This window comes from Oryza glaberrima, chromosome 12 (assembly GCF_000147395.1).
Source record: "Oryza glaberrima chromosome 12, OglaRS2, whole genome shotgun sequence".
Classification (NCBI taxonomy): domain Eukaryota; kingdom Viridiplantae; phylum Streptophyta; class Magnoliopsida; order Poales; family Poaceae; genus Oryza; species Oryza glaberrima.
Window position 1 is genome coordinate 9,242,828 of NC_068337.1, and position 25,061 is coordinate 9,267,888.

A 25,061-nucleotide genomic window follows, 5' to 3' on the forward strand; every position below is an offset into this window, starting at 1 on the left:
GTTTTGGCTGGACGGTGGAGATGAAGCCCCAATGACGGTTGGAGGGTATTACCGACCATTCCAACCGTCACAACCGCCATAGTTCAGCTACAAAAGGACTTCACCTTCTCACTTCACTCACACACCTCAAGCAAGAGCTCTCTCATTCCTCTCAAGTTTAGTTTAGTAATATCTAGCTGGTGGAATAGAATTAGAATAGGAATCAGGAGTCCAGAAGTCTTCGGAAGAGTTCGGGTATGGCTCTAGTAGCTTTTCACTTCTGTTTTGTAAGCTTTGTACCTTTATTAGAATACTCTTCTATATACATTTATGGTATTGAAATACTTTCCATGTATATGAGTACCAACTTTACATTATGTTCTTGTTATACTGAGTATACTGCTAGCTTATCTGGGAGATGCTTTGGTGCGGGTATAGTGTTTGCTTATGCAATTACTCTATGTCATGACGATGATATTAGAGTAGTATCTGGTAGTTTAGACGTGGTGTCTAGATTACGGGATATCATTATTTGGGGTTATATATTGCGGATGAGAGGTGGGCCGCTGATGGTGACATCTCAGTACGGGTGTTCTTCCGCGCCTATATATAGTCCTAAGTTAATTTCCTGGGGAGGGTATTCCTTCGTATTTAGCCCCGGTTGGATGGTCATGACGGGTTGTCGTAAGGAACTCGACAGTCAGGGGTGGCTTCTCAAAGTACCAGGAGGGCATCGGATAGAGGGTATTAGCTACTATATCAGTTAACTAGAATGTATGTATACTATGTATATTAGAAGTATAGGAATAGATTCTCTTTCTCTTTTCTTTCCACCTAGCTTAGATTATTTATTATGAGGATGAGTAGTTAAATGCTTGTGTGTCACTCTACCCTTGGATTATTGTATCCCCTGCTTAGAATATGATTATCACAAGTAATATATAAATTATTAGTTGAGTTCTCTCTACATGATCTTCCTACGGGATAAAATAAATATGATACCCTTGGAATACTCTCGGGTGAAATGCTACAATGGTATATCCATGCGCTTGCAGATGAACTCTGTAACCATAATATACCATAAGTATTTCTGCGTCATTACTGGGAATTATATTTCTAGTAATGTCGTTAAGAAATACTAACACCATCAAAATAAATCTTCCAAGGTATAACTTCAACTAAGCAAACCTCCTCCTCATAAGCAATATTCACATGATGGTCTACTATAAAATCACATACAATTTGGCCTCTCATAGATTTTAATGGTTCATAAGCCAAATCATATTCAATCAAAGTATATGCCCACTTGCCAATTCAACCACTTAGAATTGGCTTTTGCAATATGTGTTTAATAACATCGGCTTGACAAACAACTATGGATGTACTACATAACAAATAATGCCTCAATTTGGTACAAGCATAGTATAAGCATAAACAAAGTCTGTCTATAAAGACATACCTTGTTTCGGCATCCAAAAGACGGCGGCTCAAATATGTAATGATATATTCCTTGCCATCTTCATCTTGCGTCAAAACAGCACCAATGACTTTGTCTTTGGAGGCAATATATAACCGAAAAGGCTTTCCGGCTTTAGGCGCCCGCACAATGGGTGGAGTAGACAAATACTTCTTCAACCCTTCAAACGCCTCTTGTTGTTTTGCCCCCCAAGTAAAATCGGCTTCTTTTTTCAAGCGAAGTATAGGGACAAAAGCATCGATTTTACCCACTAGGTTAGAAATAAATCTTCTCATATAATTCACCTTACCTAGAAACTTTTGAACTTCCTTCTTGCATGTCGGTGCTTTGAAATCACGAATCTTCTCTATCTTCTTAGGATCAATCTCAACTCCTCTCTCATGCACCATGAATCCTAAGAACCTCCCCGCCAACACACCAAAAGCACATTTAAGTGGGTTCATCTTCAAACCATACCGGCGCATCCTTTCAAAATCTAACCTCATATCGGCTATATGTCCCTCCATACCATTTGATTTGACAACAATATCATCAATATAGATTTCTAAGATAATACCTAACAAATCATGGAAGATCAAATTCATTGCCCTTTGATATGTTGCACCGGCGTTCTTCAATCCAAAAGTCATGACAACCCACTCAAACAAACCAACAAATCCCGGGCACCTAAAAGCCGTCTTGTACATATTCTCCTCCGTCATAAAGATTTGATTGTAGCAGGCATTACCATCCAAAAAGCTAATTACTTTATGACCCGAGGCATCATTTGATCATCATGTTGGCTATAGGCATAAGATATTCATCTTTGGGAGTAGCTTTATTTAAATCTCTAAAGTCTATGCAAACTCTAATCTTACCACTCCTCTTCTTCTCCACCGGGACGATGCTAGAAACCCATTACGTATGACGACATGGCCTAATAAACCCCGACTTCAACAACCGATCAATCTCCTCTTTGACTCGGTCATATAGCAAAGGATTAAAACGACAAGGTGGTTGTTTATAAGGCCTAAAACCTGGTTTGATTGGAAGCCGATGCTCAACAAGCTCACGGTTAAGACCCGGCATCTCATGATACTCCTATGCGAAGCAATCCACATACTCCTTAAGTAGCTCGATTATTTTAACCTTATAATCGGCTCTCATATTTTTGTTTATAAAAGTCGGCCTTGGCTTAGTTCCATCACCTATGTCTACTTCCTCCAATGGATCAGTCGATGTAAACCCTTTACCAAGCTTCTCCACTTCATCAAAATCTTCAATAGTTTCACCAATATCGTTCTTTGTAGACCCATATTTTTGCACCCTCTTTTGGAACCACTCTAAATTAGCTTCTTTACTCATTATACAAATTGATATGGCCCAGCCGTCCAAACTATACTTAACCTCACTTTGCTGATCTTTACGAGGAGTCGGCATTAAATTAGAGCAAACAAAAGGCTTATTTTTGTTAGTCCATGACCACTCAGCAACATACATATCATGATCACCCTCACCTTCACTATCACTAGCCTCAGAGTAATCAATTGAATTAATATTAGGCTTCTTCTCATATGGTCTAACAAATTTTTTACTATGCTTAACCCTGCTTTCCTGAGCCAGAGCCTTTTGCATAAGTTGACTAACATCAAGAAATTGTTGGTCATCCAATCTTTCTTTAATAGGAGAAATTAAACCATTAAAAGCAAGATTAGCCAAATCCCTATCAGTTATATTCAAACTATAACATCGGTTTCTAACATCTCTAAATCTCTTAACATAATCTATGACAGATTCATTATACTTTTGCTTAACCGATGTTAAATCAGATAACCTAAGCTCAGTTTCACCAGTATAGAAATAATCATGAAATCTTTGTTCTAATTGAGCCTAAGTACGAATAGAATTTGCTGGTAAAGAAGTAAACCATGTAAAAGCAGTACCGGACAAAGATAAAGAAAACAAGCGCAATTTAAGAGTATCAGAACTACTAGCCTCTCCACATTGCGCTAAAAATTGACCTACATGTTGCCATGTGGTCTTACTATCTTCACCACTAAACTTGGTAAATTCGGGAACCCTATAACCACGAGGATATGGTATGTTGTCATAATAATCAGGATACGACTTTTGGTAAAGCTTAGCACGATTCCTAGCTTCAATCCCGAATTTATCCCTAATAATTCCACTAATCAATTCCTCCATATTATCAGGCCTATGTTGGTTTGGTGGTGGGTTTGGTGGTCTAATAGGTTGTGGTTGTGGCGCAATATAAGCATTAGGAACATGTGGGGGAATTTGGGAACTAGTAGGGGCAGTAGATACATAAGGGGTAGTAGATACCCGGTCTGACCGGTCGTCTGGCCGGTCTGACTGACGGCGAAGTCGCGGTCTAACCGGCCATCAGGCCCGGTTGGACTAGCTGTGTGCGCCACCCACCCCTCGCCGTGTTGTTGTATTTTGGCCCCATCGGTTCTACTACTTATCTGATCTATAGGGGCTTGGCTAGCACTAGTAGAGGCTTTATCTTTGAACATAAGATCCGCCATGAGAGGGCCGAATCTAGTCCTCAAACATCCTTCAATATGATTATCAATAGATGCATCTAACTTATTATTTAAAGTAACCAAAGATGAATCTATCGTAGATGCAATGTGTTGTTGGATAGATTGTGTTACCTCCTCATTACTTACCACATTGTAAGTAGGTTTAGGACGCGGCCCATGCTTGATGATCACGCCTTGACGAGTCCTAATGCACGCCCTCATCAGCGCCTCCTGTGTGATCTCCTTAATGTACTCCTCCATGGACTTGTGGTGTTCCCCTTCGAAATCATCCAATGTGATTGGTATCACATTAGCCGGCTCCACCTCCACCTTGGATGACGGCGGCTTCATCATGGCGAAGTCGAAGTTGAGTTGACGTTGAGCAGATTTCCCCAGCGGAGTCACCAAAAATCGTGTTGGCAACTTTTTGTGACAAGTTGACAACCACGATCGCAGCACCTTACGCCTTGCTGTGATCCTAGAGTCGCCAACCACCTCAATCTAGCAAAAACTATACCAAGATGGGTTTTGGTAACTAAACTGGCTAGCGGAGCCGATTTCTAGATAACTACCTGTCTCGTGGGCAAAACGAAAGGTTTTCAGGACAAACCTACAAAAAGGTGTCGCACTCTCGCAGCGACGGTGAACGATTTATGGCGCAAATCAACAAAGATGGACGAACTAAAGCAAAAACTAAAAGCAATATGAAAAACGATTTGATTGATTGATTGTAGATTGATTAGTTACAATTTAACCGGCCATGTCCCTTATATAGGGGTTAGTCTTGCCCTCTATAGGCCCTCCTCCACATCCAACTCGGGATAGAATCCAAAGGAAACCCGAAACATGCCTTCTCGAGCAAGAAAACTTTGAGACCCGACGAAACACACTCGGACTCGGACCCTGCCGGTCAGACCGGCCACACACCACCGGTCCGACCGGCCCTCAACCGGCGGTCTGACCGGCCATCACATGGCGGTCAGACCGCCCCACTCGGAGGAAACCGGCAGACTTCCAAACTTTGGCAATTTTTCTTATTTTACTCCTAGGTGCCAAATTTGGGTGTAAACAACTACTTCCACTGCTATGAGATTGAGGAAGGAAATGAGAAATTAGTCCAAACCGCTGCCTTGTTTCTTGGCTTTTGACTAGTGAGAAACTAGTGAATTTGTTAAACGACTTTGACTGATTAGAGGAGAAATGGACCATGATTAAGAGGAATTGATTAGGGGGTTGTTTAGATTGTAGCCAAAATAAACCTTATTTGGCAATATTGCCAAGTCTTGGTAGAATTTCTTACGTATTTATCAAAGTTTGTTAAAAAAAACTAAATGAATGTATATCTTTAGTAACTTATAGAAAATGGTATCGTTTGAAATGACATCAATCTGAACAATAATGTGTTTTAGGAGCAACGAGTTACTTTCAAATTACATGGCACGCGACTTCTACTGTAATAAGAACATCTAATTTTTCCCTCTTGCCTTTTACAAAAACTCACATGTTTCATAAGATGGTTTGGCCGCTTGATGGCAGAATCATGGATAACTGAGATAAGTTAGAGCCAACACAGAACATGAGATAATTATTAAAAAAAAGCTTTACAATCTACTGTTATAGTTGATTACGATTAATCCGAACTCTACAATGACAAAGTAAATGAAAAAATGCACGGTTCAGCTCAATACCATTGAGCTAGATAGAAATATTCCTCAATTTTTAGTGTGGGTCATTGTGGATTGCTGGACCTTAATTATTTGTTATTGTTTTTCACTCGGTCTAGTGCGCAGAGAGTCTGGAGATGCAACAACAGTACCTAGCAACAATTGTTGTATCCATTCTAGCCTATCTGTTGGTGACAGGTGGTCCTGTTCTATTGTATTTTCTCTACTTTAACTTCGATATGGCTTAACATTTCAGTCCAATCTCTTACTGTTGACTCAAGCCGAAATCATAAAACTGTTTTTAACAGACAAGTTAAATAGGCAAGGAGATATATTTGTAATCACTTAGTTCTTTTTTACGATGTCTACATTGGCAGGTACCCTTTCCTTATTGCTTATTAACTAAGTGAAATCATAAAACTAAGAATTTCTACCCTTTTCTAACAGTACCAGAGAAGTGAAATAATCAAGGAGAAAGACTTGCTCCTATGTTTTTTGGGCAATGTCTACATTACCAACTTCTTATTGCTTGTTAATGTGAAAGGTACACCACTAATTTTACACATTTATATTAATCGCTAGCAGTACAACACATTTGATCTAATATAAATAAAACATGGTACATGTAGGCACACACAAATCTATACATGGGTGGAATGTTTTTTTTCTGTTTTACATTGATTAACTCTGCAAATGAAACAAAATATTATGCCTATGCAAGAAATGTCTAAACTCATCATGGTGAATATAAACTGACTTACTTACATGAGCATTTATATGCAAGGGGTAACACAATGCTAACAACCATAATGAATAATGAATTGGTGTTTTTTTAATGGGAGTGCGACTTTTTTTCCTTTCATTATTACTATATACTGTTAGGACCGTTTAGGCTTTTATATATTAGGTTGGTTACTAGAATTATAACTTTATGTGAAGTGTGTGGATTAAATTCTTGAGATATCTACCTAGTTGAGTAAGGCTTTTGCTGTGATGACCATTCTCTTGCCTTATGACAATGGGTTACATAGTTAGAGTTCAACTTAGGTCAAGAGGATGTTGATGCATGCTATCTATTGTTATCTAAAGGAAGGTGATGCATGTTATATGCTACCATGTGATGAATGTTTATGATGTGTCATGTGTGTGTGGTTTAGTAAACTAATGTGTGTTGATTTGTGCCACTTCAGAAAGTAGGCCAGTGCAAAAATATTAGAACTCTACCGACGTTATACATGGGATAATCGTGTTGATCACAATGCTACGATTCTACCTTGTCAAGGAGAAGCTCTAGATGGTAAGTTGGTGATGTGGCTTTGATGTTTTTTGAAAAAAAAATCTATCTAATTTGCTTCTTGTTAACTATTAAATGTTCATTTTGCATGTCCGTGCAGCTATTATTCGGTAATAATTGCATTTGACTCGAATATGAGGTTGTGTCATTACTTTCAAGATGATTTTTTGATTGAGTATTTTTGTATACAAGATCATAAAGTTAAGAAGGAGATGATTAAAGATGGAGCTAAAGAAAAAAATGATTAATATTAGTATACTGAACTTGCTGAAAAGAAATGGAGTTCCAACCCGTAAAGGTTATAATCTATTTTGTCATGTAGAGTATATTTCCTTCTCTTGTTTTCCTGTATTAATAGACAAGTTTACTTTTTAAAGTATTATAATTGACTTTTAGTTCGCACTATTGACTTTTGCCGTTCTAACATTTTCCATTATACTTAAATTTCTAGACTATGTAGATGAATAGCACTTCACACATTTTTACAGAATATAAGTAATGTAATAGAAAAAAGTAAAATACTACATGAATTTGCAAATAGTGTTCCTTTTACTCAAAGAAATCAAACTAAAATATAACTATCCAAATAAAACCGATCACCATGAATTTATGTGAAGTTTGATTATAAAAGATGTGTATAAAATCGATCACCACGAATTCATGTAAAGTTTAATTATAGCATATGTGTAGTCTGTTTTGCACACTTGACGTGCTCTATGCATATGTGATCCTTATCATTTATCGAGCCACGGTCTAAATTCTGTTTTTCATGCCTCTAGTAATTACATAGAGCAATATTGAGAGATTTTGTAAATAAAATTAATATTTTTGTCTAATGGTAGGAAAAGAAACCTTTGTTTGAAGCACACAATAAAGGGTACATCAAATATGATGTGAAGTGTCTCAGGGACATACATATATCCCTGCAGAAAATTTTTATCTTCTGGAAATATGATAGCTGCCTTTTACATCAAGAATAACTAATGTGAAGTGTCCCGGGGACATAAATGTAGCCCTACAAAATATTTTATCACGTGTACCTACAGAAATATTTTATCTCGTGAACCTATGATAGTTGTCTTTTACATCAGTAATAACTATTGGGGATGCATGTGATACGGTTCAATGTGTGTATACAATGAGCTCAAGTTTATTAGGAGAAAACAAAAGAGAATGCTACAATTTGGACTCCGAAGAAGATGGCCACACAAATTCAGTCATTCAAGACACAGACATTTGTACAACAAATATGTAGTGGAGGGTCTAACATCGGATTTCGACAAGTACCCCAAACTACGGGATCATTGAAATGCATTTGTGTACTATAAGACAAGAGAGGACAAAGATCCTCTTATAATTCAGCTCACATCTTGGTGTGTGTTCTAGAGGAGAGGGGTATTTATAGGTGGGAAGCTTGGAAGGCTGGAGATGCTCCATGGAATCCAAAGGGCATCTTCATCTTCTTGCCATGTGTCCTCCTAATGACGGTTGAAGCGGAGGAAACAATCAAAACCGTATTAGGTGGTTAGTAATTACCGACTTGTGGAATTTCTAGGCTAGCCGGGCTGATCCTGGGTCATCCAACCCCTAGCTGGTCCCTCTGGCCCACTGTTGACGGTCCTTAAATCATGGTTTCTGACCGTCAATGGCCGCATATAATGAAGTAAAATATGGTATCCAACTTAGTGGTAGGGATTATTACTAATCAATTCACTAGTGTTGGTGAAATATGTGTATGCAGGTATTTTAAGGAGAAAATACACCTGGCATGCAAGGAAACACACCTCCGGCCAATCAGACGCAAGTAAATGGATTGCAGGGCCCACAAGTCATGTGAAACCGCCATGGAATAGGTCATAACTGTCATAACCGCCACCAGGGCCACCAGTCAGTGTCCCTGGCACTGGCGACTGGTTCGGCTGAACTACCACTGGCGCCTTTGATCTTGGCCTTCCACATGTGCGCTGTTGATGACATCCTAATGACGGTTGTGAGCATTATACCTGAAGAAACCGTGGACACTTGTCAAGAGGAGAGAAGAGATGCTCATTGGATGCTTAAACATCTTCACATTCCCAAGGCACCTCTAGGCCCATAAATAACCCTCTCCTCTCCCTCATTCACGCACACAACTTTGAGCTAAATTACAAGAGGCTCTATTGTATCTTTTGTACATTAGAAATAGGTAGAGAGTGAGGGGAAGCTCTGGAGGAGTACCCGAAAGTTTGGCGCTCTCTTCAACTTCTACCTCGACGAGTGTAGCTTTCTAGGAGTAATTCTGGGCGAGTATCGAAGCTGTCGGTACACTATGCTCCGGGTTCGGAGAAACTTCTTCTATTAAGTAAGCATTCAGGATCTTTTCTTATGTTATTTAATTACTTAGTCTTTGTGGGTTCATTGTTTAGTAATCGTACTAAATGCTATAGTACTAGGACTCCGGATAGAGAAGGAAGTTCCTGCGCAAGTATTAGAGTAGTAATTAATTACTTAGACGTGGTGTCTACATTAGATATTACTTTTGTTTGTTGTGTATCCCACGGATTTGTCAGAAGTAGATGGCAGGTGGTGACAGCCCTAAATCACGTCATAGTAATCCTCCACGTTCGGATACATCATAGAGCTATTGCCGCAACCACGCTGGCAGACCAGCAGGGGTCAATGCCTGAAGCAACAGATAGGAAATTACCTTTACTTAACTTAGATTATTAAAACACATAGAAAGTCGTCACTAGCCTAGCTAGCCTACCAATAGTTTTTGTCCTTGGATAGTCTTAGCCTTACGTAGATTACACACGTTCCCTGAGTTCGATATCGGTTTGGAGTCACTCAAAGGTGAAGTGCTACAATGGTATTTCGTATGCTTGCGGATTTATCTGTGGTCGTAAGAAATACCAACAAGTATTTCTAGCACCGTTGACAGGGAACGGTTGCTAATTTATCCGAGTCTAGGTCATCCTCGTATCTTTATTCTTATTTCTTCTTCTTTTATTCCTTTCCTTGATGGAGCAACCCACAATTCAAAATCTTTCTGCTCCTTGGGCTGATCTTTCTGAGTCATTCTGTTCTTCAAAACCAATCCTTTATGGCTACGAAATCAATCCTGGATTTATAGCCATGATTCGAGAGCAAGCCTTCTCTGCTAGTATTGGTGAAATCCCATACGTCCAGCTTCGGGACTTTGAGCTAGTGTGTTCATGCCTATCCATCGTAGGCATGACACATGAAACTCTGAAGTGAAAGTTATTTCCTTTTTCTCTTAAAGATGAAGCGAAGCAATGGTACACTCTGTCTGTCAAGAAATTCCACGGTGAATGGGAGCAGCTTAAGTGCAAGTTCTCCCTTACTTTCTTTCCATTAACCTGTGTGATTAATCTTCTATTAGACATCCTTTCTTTCCGACAGAACGAGAAGGAATCTCTCGGTGCAGCCTGGGCCAGGTTCTCACTGTTAACTCAGTCTGGCCCAAACTTGTCTTTACCCGACCATGTGTTGTTACAACATTTTTGGTACGGGTTAGACGAGTAGTCTGCTGAAAATCTCGATATTTCCGCCGGAGGATCGTTCGCAGACAAGACAACTGCCGAAGGAAGAGAACTCTTAGATCTGATCTTAGAGAACGATTCTTTCGGCCAAAACGAAGCCGTCTCGGAGGTCGAGATTATCCATGAGGAACCTCTGCACGTGGAGTCGGAACCCGATTCAACTGCCGAATCCTCATCCCAGTCGCAGGAGCCGGAGGAAGAAGAAATTCATACTCCAGAAATTCCATTCCAATTCGAGGAGGATCTTTTTGAAGATTATGGGAACACCTCGAATGATTCCTGCGAGAAGAGACCATCGACCAAGGTCAATTCTAATGAACTTCTCAAAAAAGCTATGCTTAAAGAGACGGTGAAGAGATTGACCACCATCATGAGTAACGAATGGTTGAGGGAAGGAGAGCTCTCTTCTGAAGTAATTCAAATCCGTCGCCCCTCCTCAACTGTTATGTGTCTCATTGAAGGAAATTTGGTATGTGCTCTCTATAATCCCTCTATTGGTGCCAATATTATGTCCGCGACCTTTGCATTTGATTGCTTAGGGGACAGACTGTTGGAATCAATTGTCAAAACCTTCTGAATTTTCACAAACTCTACGAACAAAGGTTTAGGGATTATCTCTGGAGTGCCCACACTTCACAACAGCGTTAAGGTCATCTTAGATTTTCATGTGTTCGACATCTTTGATTTCGACATACTCATAGGCCATGCCATAGAGAAACTCTTAGATGTGCCCGAAATCGGTGTCCTCAACCTAAAAATAGGAAGAATCGCCACCTTCGTCTCTATGCTGCAATCAATCAATCAATTCGTTGACGGAGCATCTTCCTGTTCCTGAGCCAATTGAGAAAGTGATGGTCGTTTCTCCATTCGAGCCCCCAGAGTCTACTCTTGATAAATCCATCGAGGAATTCAATGAAGGGAAGCATGAATTAGGAGAAATGATTGATCTGCCAAAAGTGAATCAGCCATCACGAGCCCCAATTGAGCTAAAGTCCTTACCTTCAGGCCTACGCTATGCTTTCCTGAACGGCGATGCGGAGTCTCCAGTCATTATAAGTGACAAACTCTCTGAGAGGAGGACAACCCGACTTATCGCCATTTTAGAAAAGCATCGTGCTGCTTTTGGCTATTCCCTCGAAGACTTAAAAGGCATTAGTCTAACCCTTTGCACTCATCGCACTCACTTAGAGCCATCTTGCACACCATCTAAGGAACCTTAGAGGAGGTTAAATAATTCAATGAGGGAGGTCGTCAAAAGGAAGTCTTGAAACTCCTACATGCCGAAATTATCTATCCGTGCCCTATAGTGAGTGGGTTAGTTTTGGCGGCTGTTAAATTCTGAATTTATACTGCCTACGTTTGCATAAAGTCCAGATAATAAAACATCCAACATAGTACTAGGTGTTAAATCTCACATTTTCCACAAGTGTTCGTATATATTTGTATGCAGATGATAAACCCAGAAGTTGGGAGGAAAATCAGACTAAAGTGGAGGAAGAAACATATCCATACAAGGATGGGCTTTGAACTTTATCAGAACACTGAAGAATCAGCCCAAAACTCCGACAAATAGATAGAATAGGACTAGAGGAGGAGATGGGCCAGGGTTTAGCCGAATCCATCTCTCCACCGTTGGATGCGGGGTTTGGCAGCACTACAACGAATTGGCCCACTAGTGACAAATGCTAGTGATGAGACCTTGCTACCTCACTTAAAAAGTGGTTTTATAGTGACAAACTATCTTGTTGTCACTATTTTCATGTAGAACTAGTGGGAAACTATTTTTCCATCACTATTTCACCTATAACTAGTGAGAAATTATTTTGTCATCACAAAACACATTGTCAGTGACATCTCAATTGTGATAAGTCATAGTATTGTCACTATTTTATGAAAAAATTGTGATAACCTGGTAGCTAAACATTAATTATGCCAACAGTGGCGAGTGAATTGTTATGAATTAATCTGCTCTCACTACTACTGTGCTCAATCCGTGATAAAATGTTAAGTCATCAAAAATCCTAAATACAGTGACGGGTTGATCGTGATGAATTAACATATTATCATTTTTCAATTTTTAATTAGTGATGCCATATTTTATCATCACTAAAATTATTATCATGACTAAAATTATTATAAAAAATAATTACAAATTACAAGGCAATTAAAATAAAGAAAAAAATAGCAGTAGATTAAGCTTGGCAACTTTCAAACTCCCAACCACAGGATATATAGGTATGGCTGTTGACCAACCGGCCAAGATAAATCTTCCATGTGAAGTTCAATCTTTTATAGTACTACTGTGAACTGGGAGGTCAACAGCCTGGTTGTCCTCTACTAAGCTCCACGCCACCACCCCTGCAGTGCTGTGGTAGTATATGGTGGGAGCTGGAGAGCGGCCAGTGAGCTCGGCCCCATGACCGGGAGTGCTGCAAGGAGTGCGGCGAGCTCGACCTGCAGCTTTGCGAGAATGGGTAAGTCCCATTTGTTCTCTCATCGAGATCTCCGTGTTCCTCTTGGCTAACGGCAATTATCCCATTGGTGGAAAAATGGGGAATAGTTACGCTAAGTTTGTTGATGGGAAAAATGGGTAATAGCAGTGCTAGTTTGTTGATCTCAGATTCATATGTTACTTGTCCTCTTTGTCTCAGATTTCCTCTCTGATTAGCAGGCAGTGAACCCAAACGGTCCAGTTGCTTGAGGAGCAGTCGCTAGATCGATCTGAGCATCCCTTACAGATCTGCAATTTTTGTTTTTGGATCTCACATGCCCATCCAATGGTTAGTTCAACTTAATTTTTATACTAAACTTTGTACTATTTTTCTTTATTGCAAGTCAATTTGGCATATCTGAATTGTTTATGAGCCATCACACATATACAAAATAACCGACTAGTGCAAAATCTGGTGATGGCTGATGAGCTGTAGCTCCTCCATAAAAAATACCACCTGTATATTGCTTACATATGGTACGAGTGTACCGAGCAAAAGAGTATAAATATGTAATAAGAATTAATCAACTATTTTAGTAAGTCTAAATTTGCATAAACCTAAAAAAATTTGTATATTAACTATCATCTGTATCTTCATCACTTTCTGTGTTATTGTCGTCATCTGTATCCATATACTCAGTACCGTCGCTTTCAGAATCTTCTTCAACTTTATCAGATTCTTCTTCCTCTTCTTCATGAGTTTTGTGCTTAGATCATTTTTGCATGAGAGCGAATAAACGAGACTGACTTACATAGCGATAAAATAATGAGAAATTAGATACATACTAATAATAACAATAACAATAAAAGCATAAATAACTTGCAACCCGTATTCCTAAGTTAGGACCTAATGCATTCCTCCCATCAAATCCCAACTGACTGTCAAATAAATCTCAAATAATTTTACTAAAACCCTAGACTGACTTGATTTGACAAATCTCAATTGAACGAGCGACCAAGATTTTCCCATGAACCAAAGGAACAAATCCCAATTTCCCCGGAACAAATCCAATTGCAAAGAACATATGCAGTGAAAAGGATTCAGAGGGCTCTTAGGTTTTCCATTTGGCTTGTCCTACGGTCAAGGTCGGCTCTGATACCAACTTGTCACGTCCAGAAATTCCCGAATAGAATTCCAAGCAGAATGTGCATTAAAACCCCCGTCCAGGACCGGCCGGGGTATACAAACGACAAAGTTGACATACAGATCCACGTCTTACAAACATTATAAAAGACTTACATAAATGCAGCAGAAAAATAAGAGATAACTGGAGCTAAGCCTTGACTTGGACTGCAGTGGAACACCACTCCACAGGCATCCTCGACGGCACGGACGAAGCCTACTCCTCGGAAAAGCCACCATCTGACGCATACTCAAACTCTGGGGGTTTGGGAAAAATAGAGCAAGACTGAGTACTACCCACTGTACTAAGCAAGTCATACCAGAATAGGGGTATGATGCAGGATGTAACCAAAGGGTAGCTAAAGCGGTTCATTTACATAAAGCGAGCATTTATAAATAGTAGTTGAAAGCAGTAAAACAGTTATAATAATTAATCAATATTAACCATCCACTGTCCAAAACTACACTACGTTGCAACATGCCCAACCACCCACCTGAACTAATCAATTCCATTAGACTAGACTAGGGTGAGACTAATCACGGTGAATCTGGTTGACCGCCCATAACCGCGGGCGCGGCTATTCGAATAGTTTTACTCTGATCAGAAATGTACAACTGTACCCACAAGACACAGCTCCACGACACGTTTCCGTGCGCCGACATGCCACCACGACTTACCGGATAGAGGCCGTGACAGGACCCTTCGCATAACCCCCTCTAACCAAGTACACCACACCTCAGGTTTCACCCCCACTCCTCGCAAAGCAGCGGGCTGTCCCCTCTCGTGCCTAGTGAATCCGGAAGCCGCATAGGTCGTCGCAGGGCCCATCCAAACTCCATCATGCCCACCCTTGCCTGGATGCGTCAGCTAGAGGAAAGCTACACTACAAGCCCAGCCGTTGCCCACGCTGGCTTGTGGTAAGTATGATTAGTTCTTCCAAGGCATCCCGCGAACCGGTCCTTAAGTGCCATGAGCGCGACCATCAAAACCATGCACCCATAGCCCACCATATGGTACATTTAAATTGTCCAACACCAGGACGGTGGCACTAATCCAACATCAACACTAGAACCTAAAGTCTATGCATTAATGTGATTCCCCCATTGTGTGCTAGTTGAACTAAGCATGGCTAAGCAATCCCTAGTCAAATATCTAGTCATGTTATATCCCAAGCTAACAAAGGAGCATGGTACAAACAGCATGGCTAAAACAGTAGGTAACCATCCCATGGTATCCTTGTAAAACAATGCAGTATTTAAAGGAAAACAATAGAGCATTTGCAATATAGGATAAACATGTTCAAGTGACAAGCATGACATGCCTTGCTCTGCTGCTGGAGGAACCTCGGCGACTATTTCAAAGTACACCGAAGCGTCGAGAGAGCCAGAATCTAAGCAACATACAAAGCAAACAATACAAACAGACCATAAGACTACTGAAACAGAGAACAAAACCATTTTTAATGGGTTCTTTACATTTTTCTTGATTTACTGAGACTTGAATGGGCTTAAACGGAGCTCGGATGAATTTTCTATGAATTTTAGAAGATTCACTATGTTTTTACTATATATAGAAAAATCCTTAATTGATTTATTGCACAATAAATAAACCCTAGAGAGGGAGGACGGCGCCGACATGCGGGCCCCACATGTCATAGGCTCGGGTGGCAGTCCGTGGTGGACCGGATCCATGGACCGGGGAAGAGGGCGGCGAACCACGTGACACTGACGTGGTGCCGACACGGCGGCCACGCAGCAGCCACGCGGGCAGCCAAGCGGACGGCCCCGATCTACGGACGGCGGCAGGAGCGCGCGGCCGGCGTGCACGGGCGGCTCAAACCGGCCCGGCGGCCATGGCGCACAGTGGCGCTACCGCGGGGCGGCGGCGGCAAACGGCGGCAACCGACGGCGAGCGGCAGCGCACGGCGAGCGACGGCGGCGCGAGGCGACGAGCGGCCGGCGGCGAAGAGCGGCTAGGCGGCGGCGCTACCAGAGGAAAAGAGAGGGCGAAGAAGGAGAGGGTGTCCTCACCGAAGAGGTCCGACTGGCGTGGAGGGAGACTACGGCGAACGGCGATGAGGATCGACGGAGGGAAGTCGACAAGCGGCGGACGGGGTCCGGGAAGACCTAAGGAACAAAATGGGAGAAGTTAGAGGGGAAGAGAAAGATCAGCGAGGGCGGGAACACCAGCCGAAGGCGGTGGCCATGGCGGTGCTGACTGGCGCACGGTGCGGAGTGGGTTCCGGCGGCGGAATACGATGGAGGAGGGGTAGACGAGGCGGCCCGCACAACGGCCGGAGCAACGGTGGAGACGGCGGAGAGGTGGGTGGCGGCGCTAGGGCTAAAGAGAGCGTGGGAGTGGGTGATTGCAAAGCGAAAAAGAGAGAGGAGGGAACGGGGGTGCTTTATATAGGCTCACAAGGGTCGATCGTGGCCGGGATGGCCGCGATTTCGCCGGCAGAGTGGGGAGAGGTGGGGAGGAGAGAGAGGCGGGATTCGAAATTCGAATCCCGGTCGTCTCGAGCGCGGGCACGGGTGGGAGAGAGAGGGAGTGGGCGCGAGGAACGTGGGGGAAGGCGGCGACGTGGGCGACGTGGCCCGAGAGGTGCGGGAGCGAGCGGGGCTGCGGTTGCGGGATGCGGCGGTGCCGGTTGGAGGTTGGGGACGGGCCCGATAGGTGGGCCCCACCTGTCGGTGACCCCGGGAGAGAGAGGAGGGGGCGCGGGCTTAGCTGGGCCGGCCCAGCAAGGGCGCGGGAGAGAGGAGGAAATGGGCCGGCGGCCCATTAGGGGAAAAAGGAGGAAAAAAGGAAAAAGAAAGAGGGAAAAGAATTTCCAGGGACTTAAATATTGCTTGTGCTCCATTTTAATTGGTTAAAATTATTTTTAGAGCTCTGAAAATTCCACTAAAAATCTTGTTAGCATATTTCGACACGTAGAACTCAAGAAAAATTCCACATGCCAATTCCGATTATTATTTGCATTAATTAATTAGAGTTTCACTCTTGCTTTTACACCGGTATTTTCTCGAGACCAATTATTAATTCCATTTAGGCTCAGGGGAAGAACTTCAGGGTGTGACACTTTTCATTGATGACAAAATCATCACTATAACTATATTTTTATCACAGTTACTGCCTTATGACGAACTTATGATTCGTCGCTATGTCATCACTGAAATTGGCGTCACAAATAACATAGTGATGAATTTTTTTCACCACAAATACTAATTATATTTGTGACCAAAAGTCTTGTAATTAATGATCATAACAATAGTGATAGTTTGTGGTAACAAATACGAGATGTACTAGTCACCGCAACGACATCACAGATGTACTCCCTCCTTCCAAAACTCTAAGACCTATTTCATTATTTGGTTTTTCCAAAAGTCTAAGTCCTATTTGTAGTCATTATGTGCTAAATTAAATTGTTGATAGGAACCCAAGAAGCCATTTTAATGCTTATTGGTTGCATGTTCATTGGTTTGGTCACATGGTGAAAGAATTAATTGCTTTTTGGTCTTGGTGCAAAAAGAAATAGGACTCACATTTTTGGAAGGAGGGAGTACAAGATTGTGATGGATTATTTCCTCACGTTTTGTTAGTAATTAGTGAGAATCGTGGTCACAGTTGTATGATTCAATAATGATAAATTTTCATCACATATTATTGATATACATGTGAAAAAGATTTCTCACAAGTTAATTTGTTATAGTGACGAGATTATATAACGCTGTGAGGAAATTTTAACTTGAATAATACATTTATTGTGAGGAAAATGCATTTTATTGTGGCAATCTTTTCACCAGATAATATTAGCATATTGCATTATTTTTTTCCACAAATCGGATGACATATTCGTGGTTAAAAAATTGTAGGTATGGCAAAGCATTCTTATCACTATAGTGTACGTAAAGAGTGACATTTTTCATATAATTAATTAACTCTTTGCCAAATTAACCAATTTGATTTTTTTTCATGTTTTATAAATCAATTTACATTTTTTTTATTTTATTTGGGAAACCAAGTAAACAGCTCGAAACATTTTCGAGGAAAACTATATATATTCTTGCAAATCTATAACAATAATAATAGAACATGTTGAAATATCCATTTCAGAGCATCCTTTATTGATGAAAGATTACAATGCTATAAGAGAAGTGCAGAGCAAAATGCAGTACACATAAATGAGCACTAGCAGTACTCCAACTACCCTTTATAATTCTGAAAAAAAAATACCCTTTATTGTAGAAAGAAAAATGTGCTCAAACAGAAAGAGCACTTTGATCTAAATATATAAATCAAAATGACATCTAAATGAAGAATTGAAGATAATATCGATGCTGACTCATCGGATGCTCGCCTAGATGAAAGTGATATGTTGTCGATTTCCCACATCCTGCATTTACAAAAACGTCAAAGAGATGACCATTGTAATCTATTGAATAAGTAAACTAACATTATTAATAGTAATGTTTTATGGTAACCTTACCTAGTTGGTTGGTGTACTTGTAAAGGATGAAGGAATGGAAGAAGCAGCACCAGCAGCGCCCATGCAAGCCATCATTCTATTCATTGTTTCCTCTAGCTTCCGGTCCATCAAACGTTCCATATCAACACTTTGTTCCTCAACAGTTTTATTCTGAGAATTTAGCTCTTCACGTTGAAACCGCAGCTCATCACGCAATTGATTGTTCGCCTATGTCAATCTCTCAACTTCTTCTAGCAATGCAGCTGCTTGGTTTTGTGCATCACTAGCACGTTGGTCAGCAGCCTCAGCTCGTGCACGAATCCTATACCTTTCTTGAGCCCCTTGGTTGACTGCACCAATGCCAACACCACGCGAATGGTTTGGCTTTCTACCAAGAACCAGTGCAAAATGCTCAGCCAATGGGATTGGAGCAGCAGCAATCCTTTCCTTGTGTGTTTCAGCTGCTTCCTCAAGATTGTTCTGTGCACATTGAAGAGTAAGAGGTAAGCGAATAATTCTAAATCTTGTGTATAGAAAGCCAAATGAACTAATATTAATATATACCAGTATTTCTGCTCCATTAGGAATAGACCATGTCCCATTTGCCTTCATATAGATTGCTCTCCAAACATCAACAGCACTAGGCCATGCACCAGTCTCAGGGTTTCTCTACAATTACAGTGCATATAAATTAAGTATATATTACACATGTTTGATGCCAAAAATAGTTTAACTATAGAAAATATGATTGGTCAAAAGTTTCTCACCAGTTTAGATGCTATTTGCACTAAAGTGACTTCATATGTTTCAATATTAATAGTTCCAACAAGTGACTTCATCTCTTGCTTCGATTTGTTTATAGAATTTTGCTTGCTTCGCTTGTATGAAAAAGTTGATTAACTATTAATATTGAAACATATGAAACTGTGTAAAAATATAAATATGTACCTGAAATTGCTCATCACTCCATAAGTTATCAATCAACCACTGCCAATCTTCAGGTGCAACATGAATTGGGCGCACTTTTGTTGTGCGGTAGGTCCTGTACAAATTGTAGCATCGGATATTGTACTGCCTCTCAACTTGTGCCATGACGCATTCATAGTCATCTAGTGAGATCTCAGGGAACTTCCCCTACATCATCATGTCATGCTAGATTAGTAATGCAAGAGACAACAAAATTATATGAAAAAACTAAGCTATGTTTGTGATAGACCTTCAACAAAGTCCAGATTGAAGACGAGGTTCCATGAAAAGCTTTTTCAATGTTTTTCCACTTCTTCAACTTGAGAGGAGCTTCCTGCCTTACACAAACAGTGACCTCACTTTTAAAGATGCTAGCATGCCTACCACATACTTTGCCAAATTGTCTAGGAAAGTGAATATCTAGCGGTACACCTCTTGCTCTGAGTTTTGTAAGTGCCGTGTTAACTGTAACACCGCGAGGTCTCCGACGATTAATACCTATTTAAAGGAAAAAGGAAAGATAGTTTGAGTTTTTGTACATTTACAAACGTACATGCGAAGGAAACAAAAATAAATGGATACCATAAAACAACTCAAATATTAGATCGAAACATGTGTTGATGAGTCGAATCCTTCCATTTCCGGCCTGATCCGCAGGTTGTCGTGTGACGTCATTCGAGTTCTCCAACTGATTGGTGGGTTGGCAAACTTGGGAAACCATGTTATCCTACGGAATGCAAAAATGAGTATAAACATATTCAAAGGAATGTCCTATGAAATTAAATACTGAATATAAACAGATCTAAAGGAATGTCCTATGGAATTAAATGTCGAGTATAAACAGAAGCATGCAGTCTGTCCCAATGGAGATCAAAGAAGGAGCTGATGAGGAAATAAAAATTAAAGAACATTAATCTATGGATAAGAAGGCATAACAAATTACATATGCAGTAAAAGATTTATAAGAACACAAGTGGGGAAAAAAGTAAGCATGATAATGAATGAAAGATCGATCCATTGGTATCTATGCGCCATGCAACCGAGCAAGTCGATCTGTAGCGATCAAGCGACTGCAGCGCGAGCAGGCTGCAGGGCATCACCACCGCACCACCTGAACGCCGGCGGCATGAAGTCTCCCACATAATAAGAGATGGAATCGATCTACTCTAGGGACTGGAGTGGACTGTGTGGAAAAAATCAAGAGTCTAGCTGGAATCAATCTACTCTAGGAGTCTAGGGACTAGGGCTGTGTCGAATTATTAAAGAATCAATCTACTCTACAGAGTAGTTAAAGATTGTGGACTTCTGGAGGGTTGGAGTAGGAGAATCGATCTAGGGAACAGGAATATTTACCTTGACCTAGAAACTGGATATGCGCATTAAATGTAGTAAATGTAGGTGCTTCGATTCTGGTTGTGTGTTTACTGTGTACTGTGTAGGTGGTAGGGGTAGATGGGTAGCCTTTTACAGCCAAATAAAAACGTCAAAAGGGCGGGAGAAAAAAATGAATGCACATAGAAAAGAATGTGTGTGATAGTATTGTGGGTACCTTGTTAAATCTGGAAGGAAAGACAAAGGATAACATTAAATCCCGCTTTGATTTGGGACTCATGAAAATACAACCTGAACTTCATGCACTCCAACAGCTGATGGCAAGTATTTATTTTGTCCGGCATGCTATACAATGACACTAGCAGAAAAGAGAGCATTTTGTGAATTCCTTAGGGAAATTAAAGTGTCAGATGGGTACTCTTCAAAAGCGTCACATTATGTGGATGCAACAAATGGTAAAATATCAGGGATGAAATGCCATGATTGTCATGCATTTTTGCACAGATACCTTCCATTATCCATTCGTGGAGTGCTACCTCCACATGTTTGTGAGGCTATAATTGAGCTATGTAACTATTTCAGAGAAATTTGCTCCAAGAAGTTAGATGTTAAAAACATAAAAAAGCTTGAATCCTCAGTTGTTATTACTCTATGTAAATTGGAGAAAATATTTCCTCCTTCATTCTTTGATGTAATGATGCATCTACCAATTCATTTAGCTCAGGAAGCTATTGCTGGTGGACCAGTTCAGTACCGATGGATGTATCCCATTGAAAGATTTTTACGTAGATTGAAGTCATTTGTAAAAAACAAGGCTCGCCCCGAAGGATCGATAGCTGAGGCATATATTTTGCAAGAATGTGTGCATTTTTGTTCAATGTATTTGCAAGAGTTGAAACAAGAAACAACTGACCAAGTCGGAATGCGGATGTGCCAAATGACAATGGTACCATAAAACTACAAATATCTACTACTGTTGGAAGGCCTCTACTTGGAAACAAGTACTGTCAGATGGCATTGAATGAGTTGGAGATAGCTCGGATATATGTACTTAACAACTGTGAAGAAATATCAGAATATGCAAAGTAAGCGAGGCAACTCTATGTCTTTTTTTTCTAAGATGATAATATTACTGAAATTTAACATATATTTAATTATGTTGCCGCATTCACAAGGACCAACTGAGCAACCAGAGCAATATAGGTGTGGATAAGCGCCACGACAAAGAGTTTTTTCAATGGTTCAAGAATCATGTATGTATTCTAATATACCACATCATATTACTTCCATATTAAATTTTAAAAATAATTATATTATTTTACCCAAATATTTTTTTGACCCTGAATTTTACCCAGATATTTGAGTTGTATTCCAAAGGATTTCCATCTGTTACAGATGAATTATTTGCTCTAGCAAGAGGACCTGATGCTCGAGTAAACCATTTAACAAGTTATATGATTAACGGGTGGAGATTCAACACCAAAGACCGAGACATGCTAGTTCAATCACAAAATAGTGGAGTGTTTGTTAAAGGTGATGAAGCCAGTGGAAGCAAAGATTATTTCGGTGTCTTGTCAGATATTATCAAGCTCACATATGGTACTTTCAGTGTTGTACTGTTCAAATGTGAATGGTGGGATGTACACACTCAAGAAAGGGGAGTAAAGCAGGACAAGTACAGATTTACCTTGATAAATACTTCTCACACCTTGTGAATTGATGGTCCATATATTTTGGCTACACAAGCTGAGCACATATATTATGTCAAAGATACTCGAGATCCTAAATGGCTTGTCGTGGTGAAGACAAAGCCACGTGATCTGTACGACTTTCCTCCTACAGAAGATGAAGAAAATGATCCATCGTTAACAAAAAAGTCTACTTCTGTAAGCTTTGTGGGGAGGAAGAGGATACAAACCACTTAATGTTCAAATGCCCCCCAGCCCAATTCCTTTGGTGCTGTTACAGAGATGCTTTCGGTTTGGAGGCGATCCCCACTTCTAGAAATGATCTTTTAAACCTAATTCAAAATCAAAGGGGGTTAGATAGCAAAACTTTGTGGTGTTGCTTTATTGCAGGGGCTTGGGCAATTTGGCTTGTTCGAAACGACTGGGTTTTCAATAACCATCTGCTGAGAAATGTTGTTTCTCTACCTCACAAAGCTTTGTCATTTCTTGTACAGTTGAAAAGTTTGGCGCCCATGAAGTTAAGGGGAGAGATGGAGAAAGTGCAAGGATTGTTGCTTGCCAATATCCGCGCGACAGGAGATTCAAGCAGATGATGCCATCAACCTGATCCAAGCAGAATTTCTTCATTCTTTCGCACTTTCTTTACGTTTGGACTTACAGCTCGTGTTGTTTTCATCTCTAGCTTGTTCCGGCTGTGCCAGCAGCGCTAGTCCTTTAGTCGAATTTCTCTATTTTTAAGCTCTTAAGCTGGTAATCCCAGCATTGTATGAACTCTTATGCTTTGTTATAAAAGCTGGGCAGTCACCTTATTTAAAAAAAATAAAAATAAAAAGTCTACTTCTGAAGCATGCCAAGAGAACGAAGATATCACAGTGGCATTGAATGAAAGTAGAATCAATGATGATAATGTTATGGTTTTGGACAGAAATAGAGTTGAGAGTGAAACTGTCGAAGCAGATCCGATCTCTCATTTGTTCGTTTTATTTGAGTCCTTTACCGCTTTATTTAAATTGGATTTGAGCATGCATTGATCCTACCCCTTTGTCTTCTCTAGATGGCCGACCACCCCCCAACCACCACGGAGAAGGCATGGATAATTTTGTGGTAGAGTTGGCTCGCATGACCCTGGTGGTGGGCTACCCCAACGCACCGGAGTACTCGATCGTCCTGCCGCTCAGTGGCGAGTTTCCCCACCGTGTCTGTCTAGAGGTTCACGGCATCTTGGGCACCTACCTCGCCAACATGGTTGTTGAGGCATCTGGAGGCACCGCTGACCACGCCTGTCAGGAGGCGGCATATCTGATGATAGCTAGGCTTTGCGAGCGCCACAGCTACACCTTCTGCAACACGGTGTACCGCTTCCACCCTCGCCGAGCAAATGACGACGACATCAGTACCTTCCGCCTGACGGCAGGCGAGAACGACACCACCTTCAGCCACATGTGTGCCATGATGAAGGGAATGGACAGGATACACTCTGACTTGCATAAGGCATCCAAAGCCTTGAATGATGGGAAGCTTGTGAGGATCATAGCTCTGAAGGATGAGATAGCGCGCCTGAAGAAGAAGAACGCTCAGCTGAAGGGTCTCCCCGCTCCCGGAGGAGTCCGGATCCGCTCCACGCCTCGCAAGTCGACGACTACACCTGTGCACATTCGGCTTGCGCCCAGCAACCCACCTCCTCCCGCAGTTCTTGCAGCGCCCGCAGCTCCAGCTCCTGTTCCAGTGTCAGCTCCCACGTCCGCTCTCTCCTTCGCTCCAGCGTCAGCCGCCAGGGGTCCAGCCAGTGGCAATGGAGGTTGGTTGCCTGCTACTCCCAGTGGCAGCTGCGGCAGCAGTAGCAGTTCCAGTGGCTCAGAGCCGGACGGTGGCGAGACGTATCTGCCGGACTCCAGGAGCTGCTCAGAGGGACCTGGCGACGAGCAGGAGGATGCCTTCGACTCCACCGACCGCAGGAGCCGTTCCGAGCAGTAGGCTCGTTTTCCCTTAGCATATCGTTCTGCTTAGTAATTGTCTGTTAGTTTGTGTGTTTAGGTCTATTCGCTTGTGGGTCTATCGATGGTCGATATCATGTGCCTATGATATGGCTGTCCTAATAAGGATTTGCTTGCTGTTTCAAGTCTTTTGATTCAGATCAGAACAATTGTGTTTAATTCCTATATAATAAAGCTTAGTTCCTGAGCATCTGTTTTTCTTCTTTTCCACCCCCTCCGTCTGCTCTCCCTTCAGATGGTCAACACCAGGAATGGCAACCGTGCAGCAGGTGAGTGCAGCAACGGCGAAAAATGCACCGACGGTGGGTATCCCAACAGCGCCTCCGACAACGGTCCGCCACCGCTCCCCGAGAACCCAACGCTTGCACAGGTGATGGCCCATCAGACCCAGATGATGGCGGCCATGATGCAGCAGATGCAGCAGCAGCACTAGCAGATGCACCAGAGGATGCAGCAGCAGGCTGAGCAGCAGTAGCAACAGTTTGGTCCCCCTCCCCTTCAGTCCAAGCTGCCAGAG

General features: G+C 41.5%; 1 protein-coding gene across 1 annotated transcript; it reads right to left on the minus strand.

Annotated features, from left to right (window-relative positions):
* Positions 1–18,374: 18,374 nt before the first annotated feature.
* Positions 18,375–19,403, minus strand: LOC127756512 (uncharacterized). Its single transcript, XM_052281854.1, has 4 exons — positions 19,332–19,403; positions 19,129–19,233; positions 18,586–19,044; positions 18,375–18,492 (listed from the first exon to the last, which is right to left on the minus strand). The coding sequence occupies exons 1-3, from the start codon at positions 19,401–19,403 to the stop codon at positions 18,793–18,795; spliced, it is 429 nt and encodes a 142-aa protein (XP_052137814.1). The 3' UTR covers positions 18,375–18,492; positions 18,586–18,792.
* Positions 19,404–25,061: the final 5,658 nt, after the last annotated feature.

What these genes read in the sequence shown, in the direction of transcription:
- LOC127756512 (XM_052281854.1), bottom strand. Translation starts at nt 19,403, where the DNA reads ATGAAGTCACTTGTTGGAACTATTAATATTGAAACATATGAAGTCACT. An exon ending in TGCAAATAGCATCTAAACTG is followed by an intron (nt 19,234 to 19,331) that starts GTGAGAAACTTT and finishes CTGTAATTGTAG; the next exon opens with AGAAACCCTGAGACTGGTGC. An exon ending in CTAATGGAGCAGAAATACTG is followed by an intron (nt 19,045 to 19,128) that starts GTATATATTAAT and finishes CAATGTGCACAG; the next exon opens with AACAATCTTGAGGAAGCAGC.